The sequence below is a fragment of the Lepidochelys olivacea genome (assembly GCF_965140295.1).
Source record: "Lepidochelys olivacea isolate rLepOli2 genome assembly, chromosome: 1".
NCBI lineage: Eukaryota > Metazoa > Chordata > Testudines > Cheloniidae > Lepidochelys > Lepidochelys olivacea.
In genome coordinates, this window is record NC_140411.1 from 333,537,563 (window position 1) to 333,549,633 (window position 12,071).

The 12,071-nt window shown below is 41.7% G+C and overlaps 1 protein-coding gene across 2 annotated transcripts in view; it reads right to left on the reverse strand.

The window, feature by feature from the left end:
• HGF (hepatocyte growth factor) overlaps window positions 1–12,071 on the reverse strand; it is an 85,503-nt gene that overhangs the window by 57,233 nt on the left and 16,199 nt on the right. Inside the window, exons 3-5 of one of the 2 annotated variants that reach the window (XM_084613216.1) lie at window positions 10,416–10,528; window positions 9,617–9,731; window positions 520–647 (exon numbers count right to left, since the gene is read on the reverse strand). In XM_084613216.1, the coding sequence (XP_084469342.1) occupies window positions 520–647; window positions 9,617–9,731; window positions 10,416–10,528 (356 nt within the window). Of the gene's footprint in view, window positions 1–519; window positions 663–9,616; window positions 9,732–10,415; window positions 10,529–12,071 lie in introns of both variants that reach the window. The other variant, XM_084613215.1, reaches the window with a different exon arrangement.

Sequence of the window (12,071 nt, forward strand, 5' to 3'; positions counted from 1 at the left end):
AGGCCACTGTCAGAAGACAGGATGAATCATCAGTCTTACCCAGCATAGCTATTCTTATGTTCTTATTTATAAATATCAGTTTAAATTGGAAGGCACCCAATCAGAATGTTCTACAGCAATTACACTGACCAATGTTCCTTACAGATTGTCACATGAGCATCATTTGAAAGGTGAAACAAAAATTTATTTTCAGAATTCATCCTCAAATCCATTATCTAGCTACATATAAAGTGCTAAAGTCAACTTGACATTAACTATGGACCTGCAACGGGTGCTTTCATAATGTACTGAACACAACAGAAATTGTTAGCTGATCTGTAGTGGACTAGAGAGCTATTCAAATTACCTAATTTGTGTGATAAGCATATCACTACTCAAACATCTCTTGCTAAATCATTCTTACTAAGAATTGAGCCGTTCTTTGTTCAAAGCCAATATATAAATACTCTCTAATAACAGTTACACACTTGCTTCCAGGGCAGAAGAGACTTTTCTATGGTATCAACTGTGTCATGTTACCTTCTGAACAGAGAGGAATGTCACAGACTTCATGGCGTATCTCTGGATTGCTTGTAAAACACCAAGGCCCTCCTTCTTCCCCTCGGGGATTCCGACAGTAGTTTTCCTGCAGGTCTTTACCCCGATAGCTCGAAGGCAAAAAGCTAGTTTTAAAATGACAATCATTACAGTATAAGAGCATGCAAACTTCATTGTGAATCTTATTGTATTCATGAACAGTTACAGCTTATCAAACTCTTGCTTGCTTCCCCCCCCTGCACACACATCCATATACCTCTACCTTAAACCATATACATTTTCTCATTTTAACAAATGACAAGACCAAAGCTAGATTCAGCCATCTTTATTCCTGTGGAGTAATACCTTACTCAGCAACTAACTCCACTGATTTCACCCCAGGGTCTCCTACATTTAAATGTGCTTGTCAAATAGTTGCAGAGTTAAAGTAATGTAATTCAGTTTATCACGTAAGTGAGGTCATTTAACAGTAATCTAATCCACTAAATTTCCATTGTGTTCAGTACATATAGACACAGATAGATCTATTTCTATGGGGTAACTTGTGTGATAAAGTGCTAAACAACCTGAATAAAGGTAGCAGAAACCGTCCCTTAGATTGTGTGTTCTCAGTCCAGGTGGATCACCTTTCTTTATGGATAGATGGGAGAGCTGTACTGAAACTTTCTTCTGTTGTAATATGGGTTTACAGTATGCAAACCTGTGTATGACAACTACTGACCCAGACTCTTTACATATTATAAAAAAAACCTCCATTATATTTTACACTTGGGGTAACCATACCCAGGCATTGCATTCTGGAATGTGTTTCCATCCTGTTCCTATATAAACTTTGACATTCTGATGCTGCGTAAGGAGACCAAGTAGGAAATTAGCATCATGCTCCTGCACAGTTTTGGAACAACACCTCCAACCACCAAACTAAGTGAAGTATTTAAGACATTACTTTACCCACTTTGTCCCTCTCATATCCTGTAACCAACACGGCTACAACAACACAGCAAACAACAATGGAAGATATATTTTGCCATCTGACATGGAAACTCCACAACACGAAGAAGATGGAAGACAAACTTAACAGCAACGTCTACTTCCTGAGCAAATGCAAGAAACAAAACTACATCCCCAGAGAACTTCCATCTATAACCCTCTGACAACCACATACAACTCTGAACAGCTCTGCAAAAGGATTTCAGAAAAACTGAGGTGCAATCTCCTGCACCTCACATGTTCTGGAAGGGACCACCTCAAACGAGAAATCATCACATGCTCCCATACAGTGGAAGGGAAAAGTCATGAAACCTACCTGGAGATCATTCAAGAAACCCAAAACAACTATCAAAAAAATCCTGGTGACGGCCATGCAACACCAAAACAAAAGTGGAACCATCTATAACAACAACGCCACAACCCACAGAACTTCACCTCCAGGATAAACCAGGGCACCAGGACCTACCACACAGACGCTACACAACACCCCAAAATCATCAACCTATCACAACTACCCTAACTGGAACTGAATTACCTGTATTCTCCAACAGATTGAACTTCTCTCCCACCACTGAAACTGGTATCATACTGACATGTAGAGAACTGGAAGAATTCTTTCACTGACTGTCTCAAAGAATTACTTCACAACACAGTTGACATCAACCAGAACTACCATGTCCCCACCGACAGTCATAAGAAAAAAGAATTATCTGACTGGACACCCATCAGTGGAGGAAATGACACACTTGATCTTTACATCACAAAAGACTGTGGAATCCTGAAACATCATACCAACCACAATCTCTCCACAGCCAAGAGGTCCGCTATATAGCCCCTGAAATCCAGCCAACATACAGCGAGCAGAGCAGCAAACAAAGTGAATGCCCTCATAGTCCTCAGCCATGATGAGTAAATCAATGAGGCCAACTGACAAATCTCCAACACCACCCTCCTATAAGGAATTCAAAAAAGACCCCCATACCACAAAGGAATTTAAGGATATCATCAAATCTTTCCCCAGACAACTCCAAGAGAAACTCTACAACCTCCTCCCCCATGAACCTACCCCAGGGAACTTCTAAATGTTTCTCCAAGATACACAAATTAGGGAAACCAAGCAGACCCATCATATCTGGCCACAGCATGCTTATGAATATGAGAACTCACAGAAATCATCCTCAAAACACTCACCACAAAAAGGGCAAGTTTTCTCCAAGACACAAGCAACTTCATCCAGAAACTTCACACATTAACAAACTCCCTCAGAACATCATACTTGCCACCATGGATGTCACCTCCCATCTACCAACATCCCTCACCATGACGGCCTCTCTGCCTGCATCAGATATCTTCACAACAATGAACGACACTCAGATATCCACCCAAAACACATCGAAATCATCCATTTCATCCTCACCCTTAAGAACTTCACATTCAACAAGCACTTTTTTCCAAACCACAGGAACAGCCATGAATAGTAGGATGGTTCCCCAATATGCCAGCCTCTTCTAGGTCACGTCAAGGAAGAATTTCTGAAAATATGCACCACAAACCAATGAAATACCTGATATACATCAATGATATTTTCATCATCTGGACAGATGACCTAAACTCCCTCAGAGATTTTCACCACAACTTCACCAACCACCACCCATCCTTCATTCTCTCTAGAACACTCCCATATAAGCATCAACTTCCAGGACACCATGATCAGCGTCTGCAATGGAAAGCTACAGAAAACTATACACAAGAAGCCCATAGATCACCAGACTTACCTCCAAAGATCCAATAACCACCCCAGACACACCAAGAAATCTGTTATCTACAGTTAGGCAATCAGATACCACAGAATATGCTCCAAGTTGAAAGCCTGGGATACACACCTTAACACACTTAAAACAACCTTCACCAAACAAGGACACTCCACCAGAGAAGTAGATTGCCTCATGGAATAGGTTATATAAACACCTCAAGAGAACCTGCTTCAATACAGAAAAAAAACCTAAAACATTGACTGTACACCCTTAGCTGTCACTTACCACCCCACACTGGAACTCTCATGAGGTATCATCAAATAATTACAACTCATACTTGATGGGGACCATGTCCTGAAATAAATCTTTCCCGAACCCCCTCTTCTGGCCTTCAAACAACCACCAAAGCTCACCAAGCTCATAATCAGAAGGATGGTACCTATAGACCAGGACTTACCAACTCAGAGCAGCACCAGACCCTGCCAAAATAACAGATGCAAAACGTTCAGACATAGGTCCACTGCTGCAATGATCAACACGGCCCACAACACACCTTTCAAGATCCATGAGTCCTAAAATGTATACCACAACATGTCATATACCTCATCCAGTGCATCAAATATCCCATCCTTTAACTTGTCCCTGCTCAGATTTAAATCAAAACCTGTTCCAGTACAAGGATTTAAGGTAAAATGAAGCTCCAGAACCAATCTGTGAGCTTTGGGGCACTGGACAAATCCAACTAAGTTTGTAACACTGGGCCTGACGTAGCAGAGACAGTCATGTCCTGAGATAGATATCGGCAAAAACAGAGGGTTCGGTCAGAAATTAGGAAGAAGATGACATCCACCATGTCTGCAATGATTAAATTTAAGAAACTTAAGAAAAGGTTGGAGTTTGGGTTCTGGTTCTTTTTATGAACAGGAGTGATATTTCAATCATTTCTTAAGTTTCCAGAATCTGTTTGCCCATGTCTAATTCATGTTTTAGTCCCATTCTTGTTTTAGTTCGATTTGCAGTGAAAAAAGATGAGGCTTTGTGAAAAGTGAAAGAATAATTTTTGGAATCAAATCAGTGGAAAGTTTCTATCAATGTACCCCTACCCTGGGATTATCTGAATATAGTGAGGATATTTTGTAATATTATATATTTATAAATGTTAAAGGAAGACTATATGGCTCATAAGACTAGCAATGAGAATCAGAGCCTTTCACCTCTTGGTCACTGATTTACAGCCATCTCAGCCAAGCTGTTAATGAGCAATGCCAGGATATGTCTTTGGTAGTATACGGAATAGTTGGTGTTCTTAGTACAGTAGTTAATGGATGTGTCTCTATACTGCAAAAACAAAAACACCCTTTGGTTAGTACTAATTGTCACCCTTGTTGGCAATCTTATCAGAGAGACCAGACTGAGCGGGCATGGAGTCTAAATGTTAGTCTACCCTCCAGATGAGAACACAGTTGAGGCACAATGAGTCGGCACATGAAGAAGCTTGATGTGTTCCTGCCAGATATCTACTCTATGAATAACCAAAAGACCATATCCATGGTTCTCAGTCTTGCACTTTTCACAGCATTATATTGACTCATTTCTTTAAAAAGCTAATACAACTGCTTTTCTACACACTCCTGGAGTAAAAAAAGGTTTATACAGAGAGAGAAACAAAGGCATAAGATGTGATTCCACAGGTCATTGCAGTCAGTAGAAAGATTCCCATTGATTTCAATGGATTTTGGATCATTCCCATAGGGAGGTAGGACTGCAGTAAAGTAAAAAATATATTTCCTGTGTTTAGTGATGAACCCTTTGGAGCGAGTACTTCAGTCTGTATCTTAGGACTTGTCTAGACTAGGGATTTGCTCTAATTACAGCCACTGATGTAGCAGGACTGGTGAAACTCCCAGTGTAGACAGGAAAAGACACTATTTGCACTAGTAGAGCTTACCCCTGCTTGAAACTGGGGTAAATTCTCCAGAGCTAATTAGCTACTCTGCTTGTCTCTGAAGGGGGTTACAGTAGTGCTATGACTGTCATCAGTGCAAATCCCCAATTAGAAGAGACTACACTTGCATCTTATTCTTTAAACTGAATTAACCAGTTGTTGCACTCATACAGCAGAACTGATCCAACTCAGACAAGAAGTACAAGAACAGCTTACAGTTGCTGCCTCAATTGGATAACTGCATGGTATGAATGAATAACAAAAGGGGGAAAAAAGGAAAATCCCTGCCCACTCCCACACCACCAAAAATGTATTTTGTGTCTTTTTTTTAACCTTTGGTTAATTAAGTCTTGGAACAGATTGAGGTGGAAAATACCCGTTACTCACATCCTGGTTGCAATCAGCACAATGTTGTAACATAATTTAATGGGAGTTTTTCCTTTTCTTGGTCCTTGGAGAGAATCATTTTTCTCATTTTACCATATTTAATTTATTATTTTACCATCAGAGAGTCTCTCAGCTCAAAAATAACCATTACAAAAGCCTGGCAACAGTCAATCCAAATTACCCTAGGATCAGGATCAAAACCATTTCTGAAATCATTCATACTGTACAGCATTACGTAGAGATCCAAGCTGGCAGAAGAAGATGCACAAGCAGCATCAACAGGTACTACAGCACCATGGTGGGAAGAGAGAAAGATGAGAACCAGCCAGGGCTAGCCCTCTTCAGGCACAGAACTGTTCACTAGGACCCATGTAGCACAACCTCTCCCCAAGTCATGCAAGCTCAGAAAAGAAAGAATCTTCAGGAACACAAGCCAGAAACACAAGCCAGCAGGAGTAGCTAAAGAAGCAATTTCAGCCACTGATGAAGTCATTCTGGAACGAACAAGAAGCCTGCAAACCATCACTCCATTCATTTTGCTCCTGTATCTCTTTGAACCTGCCCGTGTCTGCCTTGTCTATTTAATTTGTAATCTCTTCAGAGCAAGAAATGTCATTGTTCTATATCTGTACAGTGCCTAGAACAATGGGGCCTAGGGTTGCCAACCCTCCAGGTTTTGCCGGGAGTCTCCCGGAATCAGGCCCTATCTGCCAGAGGCTACTGAAGCCAATACGGGAGATTTTAGGGTGCTAAAAGTTCGGCTGCACAATGGGATTAAGGTAGGCTCTCTACCTGCCCTGGCCCCGTGCCACTCCCAGAAGTGGCTGGCACATTCCTGCAGCCCCTGGGGGCGGGGCAGACAGGGGGTCTCTGCACGCTGCCCCAAGCACCGACTCTGCAGCTCCCATTGGCCAGGAACTGCGACCAATGGGATCTGTGGGGGCAGCACCTGCAAGCAGGGGCAGCGCGTGGAGCCCCCTGCCTACCCCAGGGGCCACAGGAGTGTGCAAGCCACTTCCGGGAGTGGTATGAGGCCAGAGCAAGCAGGGAGCCTGCCTTAGCCCCACTGTGCTGCTGACTGGGAGCCACCCAGGTAAGTGCCGCCCAGCCTGAGCCCGCACCTTCTCCTGCACCCCAATCCTCTGACCCAGCCCTGAGCCCCTTCCTGAACCCAAACTACCTCTCAGAGCCCACACCCCCTCCTGCACCCTAACTCTCTGCCCCAGCCCGGAGCCGCCTCCTGCACTCAAACTCCCTCCCAGAGCTTGCACCCCACACCCACTCCTGTACCCCAACCCCCTGCCCCAAGCTCAGCCCAGACCCCCTCCCACACTCCAAACCCCTTGGCCCCAGCCCAGAGCCTGCACTCCGTCCTGCTACCCAGCCTCCTGTCTCAGCCGGGTGAAAGTGAGTGAGGGTGGGGGAGAGTGAGTGACGGAGGGAGGGGGGATGGAGTGAGCAGGCTGGGGCCTCAGAGAAGGGGTGAGGCAGGGGTGTTTGGGTTTCTGTGATTAGACAGTTGGCAACCCTAATGGGGCCCCAGGTTTGGTTGGGGCCTCTAGGCACAACTGGCATATAGAGTAATAACAATAACAATAGCATAATAATTTTAACATCAAAGCACAACCTTCCAGAGTCTGGAGTAAGTACAAGTTTTGAGGAAAAACTTATGCAAAATTAGTAAACCTATTTTTTTTCCATCACAAATGCCACCTTGTGATAACCAGATGTTGTGACCTAATAACTTCCACCGTACATGTTAGTAAATTCCAAACACTCCACTCTTTGCTTCTGTCCCATCTCACTCAAGCCTCCAATGATGACATTTTTTGACGTTGAGAAACAAAATTAGCATGCGACCACCTTGTTTATCGTGACCTTTTCAAACAAAATCTATTGCATAAGGCGGGAGGAAGTCAGCTTCACAGCATGCTTCTCAGATGAGTGGCCATCCAAATTCATTACTACAATGCAAAAGTAAAACTGCTAAAGATATTAACCAAATACATTTACAGTAAACCGAGTTCCTGTATCCTGCTACCACTAACGTCAATGGGAGTTTTTCCACTGACGCCGAAGAAAGTAGTATCTGAGAATAATTCTGAAAGGTGCTGAGTGCTGAAGTCTCGGGTGCTGTGTGAGCTAAGGACTCTGAGTTCCTTTCAGGATCAGGCCCTAAGCTCAAGAATTAAGTCCCATAGCTACTGTACCATTCTCCAATTATTGCTGTGTTATTATTTAATTTTATATATTATATATGTAATCCTAAATCTGAAAGGAAATATAAACCAAAACAATTCTGTGTGCATTTATTATGACTAGTTCTAAAAACGATAGCCAGTACCCTCAAATCCTCTACAAATTGCATGTAACTCTGCTTTAAGGCCAACTTCCTCTGAGAACCTCTCTCATGAATGAGGTTAGTTTCTAAACCGTTCTTAAAAGGTCAGAGTGGTAATGCTCCTCTGGAAATGAATGGGAAGTTATTCATTGGTTTGTTTATTGATTTCAAATATGTGTCCTAGGCTCAAGGTGCTTTAACAACGCTTACAATCCACAAGATTTGCAACATGAACCAAACTATAAAAACAATTGTAAGCACCTAAAACTGATAAGCTAACATCCCCAAACCTGCCACTCTATATTTGTAAAACTATCCCTTTCCCAAAGGCCTGGGGGGGAAGTCAAAAGATTGGCTTTGCAAAATTTTACAGTGCCCTGCAAATTTAAGGGACAAATTCTGTTCTCAATTACTGTTCACTGATGTAAATCTGGAGTAACTTCACTTCTCAGTGTAAATGAGGACAGAACTTAGCTCTTGCATCTTTAACATCAGATTATAGATCTCTAATGTCTAGAAGGGATATCTAATGGATCATCTCATCCATAACATGTATAGATAGCTGTAAACATATGATACACTGACTTTAAAATATATAGAGACTTTGATGGTTCCCAGGGTTGGTATTATGACTCCAGTGTGATTAACTCCCATTTAAAAAAGAAATAGCCTAATTGGTTAGATGGATTGGTTGGATTTGAATGCTAGGGCCATCAGCAGAAAGAAAGGAAAAGACTGCTCTATAATCCTCCTGAGCAGCCCTAATACAGCTCCTTGCTCCCACCCTCTGTTCACCTCTCATCATTTGTCCTCTCTTCACTGCCCTCAGCTGTAAGACTCAGCTGGCTGGACACACCTTTAATCAGCACCTTCCTTCAGAGCTAAGTGTGGTGCAGGTTAGAAATCCTACACTCATCAACCACCACGCTTCCACTCAGTGCATTTCAGAAGCAGCATCCTCCACTGAGTAATCTTCGTGCAGCAGCACTTACCTCCACCCAACCCCCAGTAGCAATTTCCTTCCAGAAATACACCCCAACTCTCTCCACCCAGCCCAGCATCTACCCAGCAGCAGCCAGAAGCACAAAAAAGCACTCTGTAGCCCCCCCACCCCCTCTCACCCCCTGCATTTCTGAAATATACACCATCATGCTACCTTGGGGCATTTATGATTGTTAAAAGTAATCTCAATATTTAAAATTTGCATCTATAAAAGATAATTAACTTGGGGCCCTGGCAAAAGAGAATATGACTGTTTTGGATCACGGGCAGAGAAAGTTTGTAGATCCTCAGACTTCTTTAATTGTTTGATCTGGGATATGAATTAGGCCATAACTAGGTTACAGAATTCAATGGAGCAATTCAGCTACTCAATGGCATAACTGAATTCAGAATCTGGTCTACCATCTATACCAAAAATCCTTCATTTTAAATATAGGTTGGTAACTGGAAAGGTCATTTCAGAGACTGAGGGGGTGAAATGCCTGAAGTTCTGGAAGAGGAGTAGGGTCAAAGACCCAATACTCATTTGTAAAATTAAAAATGAATCAGGAGCTACACCCCACCATACATGTTTGTATTCCATGTTCTTTAACTTTAATGTACAGAATACCAGCAGAGTTCCAAGAGAGTCCGCCCTTCTTATGTTCAGACTATGCTTACCTGTGTTCGTGAGGTATCATAGAATTCCATGCCTGACACTGGATGCCACTTTTGGTAACAGATATTGTTCCCTTGTAGTTTGCGCCTTTACCAATGATACAGTTTCTAATGTAGTCTGTTGGAAGAAAACAGAGGAAAAAATAAGAACCTAGTGGAAAGTCTTGTTTACTTGTTGAAAATTAGAGCTGGTAAACATTTTTCAAACTAAAAAGATTTTTGTTGAAAAAGTAGCCTTTTTTTTTCCAGAAAAGTTTTATGTTTTGTTTTTTTTTCTAGAAAGGCATGCAGCTTTTTGTGCAAAAGCTAAAAATCAATTATAATGTCATGTCATAATTTTTAGTGTTTCCACAAAGAAGTGCCTTTTTTTCAAAATACTTAATCCTAAACACTATCAAAAATGCTACTGAAAAGGTAATTACGATTTTTCATTTACCAAAAGCACATTCTGAGCACTTTCAACGCACACTGACATCAGTGACCCAAACAGGAACAGCACCCAATCCTATGGCAATAACTCACTGGATTAGGCCCTTAAGTAGTAAAGTAAGTGGCAGTGCAATCCAGCACATAATATGATACATAAATACCAAAGGTCACACAACTCAGGCTCTTAAATGTACAGTCCATCACTGTGCTGTGCATCTCAGCAAAGATAAAGGGCATCTTGTAAACAGAGAGTTTTAAGGCACAACACATCAACTCCTCGAATGCATAAACCATCCTTTCTTCAGGCAAGACACACAGTCCTAAAGGTCACTTGCTGACTCCCTTCTCTGTGCTTGGGGAATAAATCAGTTACCTTTCTTTTCATATAGATCAAATGCGTGGTCTTGCTTTTTCCTCACTCCATTCGTCATGCTATTGAAAGAGAACCAATGGCATCGTTTTGTAGCTCTGTCAAAAGCAAAGGCCCTGAAACAAAAATCTCGATAAGGAAAGGAATCCTACATGGTTTACAGCAATGATAGATGGCATATCAATGAATATACTATGACAATACATCTATTTTTACTGGGAAATGCACAGAAGCAGCCCAAATTGGTATTTAACCCACAATTGTGCTGACAAGCATTCAGAAACAAAGAAATTAAGTGGTTGTGGTTGTAGCACTAAATACCAGTTTTGCTGCTTGCACTAATCTCAGATTGCACTTGTCATTAAAAATCTCTATTTTAAAAGTAAGACTAATGTGGCTGAGGCAGTACATGAAGCCTCAGTTGTGCTCTTTTCTAAAAAAGACATTCCCTTCTGCTACAAGAGGTGTGGAAAGAAAGAGGGGGATATACTGCATTGAACCCCACAGGCCAAATTCATTCCTCATGTCATTAGATGCAACTTAGTTGACTTCAATTCTGTGGATTTACACTGGATATGAATGTGGCTGATTAACTTGAAAATAATGACAATACTGTGTACCTATACAAAATCTTCCACCCCAGGATCTCAAAACATTAATTGAAACTTGCATGCCTCACAGGGATGTAGTAAGTATTTCACTCATGTTGCTTAAAGATAAATGGAAGCTCAAAGTGGAGTCAGGAATATTATTGTTAATAATTTCGATTATGATAATCCCCTTTCCTCCCATCCTTGTCCTTTGCTGTTGTTTCGTTCCACTCCACTGCTGACTTCTTTGCCCCTTCTCTCCCACCATAAAGTATATCCCTCTAATCTCAGCCCTTTTCTTCTCCAATATCTGCTTTCTTCACTCTGCTCTGGTGCTACCCAGCCCTATTGTAGAATATCTCATGACCAACCAGACTTCCTTCGCTACAGGTTTGTCCACTCCTCCTTCAGTTCTGCTTTATTCCTTCCCAGAATAGCACCATTTCTCCAGCTCTACTGACTCCCACTATTTCTGCAGCCTTATTAATAGACTTTTTAAATCTTTGACTCCTTCCTAAAATACCCCATTTCGTAGTGCCCCAAACCACTGTCTCTTTGCAAGATTTCATTGCCTTTTTCAAAGAAAAAATATTACAAGATAAGATGCAATCTCCCTCCCCTTCATCTTCTCCCCTGTCACCACCACCAACATTTCTCATCCCTTCTCTAACTACCTGTTCTTTGGACTCCAACTCCCCCAAACTGCTAACCTTCATCCCTCTGCCCCTTCCTCAGCCTCTCTTCTGCCCAGTTCTCCTAAATATGTCATCTCTGATCTCCTCTTTTCTCACAAAAATTCAACTATTGATCCCCATCTGCCTCTCCAAATATATTTTCATTTCCCTTCTTCTCTTCACTTCTAAACTCACTGAATGCATCATTTACAGCCATTTCCTTGAGTTCCTCCTCCAGCTCCATCTTGGATATCTTCTAGTCTAGCTTTTGCCCTCTCCACACAAAGGATTCTAACAATCTTTTCCTGATCACATTCTCAGGGCTGTTACACTCCCCAAAAATATTTTTATTATTAATTATTTATTATTATTATTATTGGAACTGACATTGAACC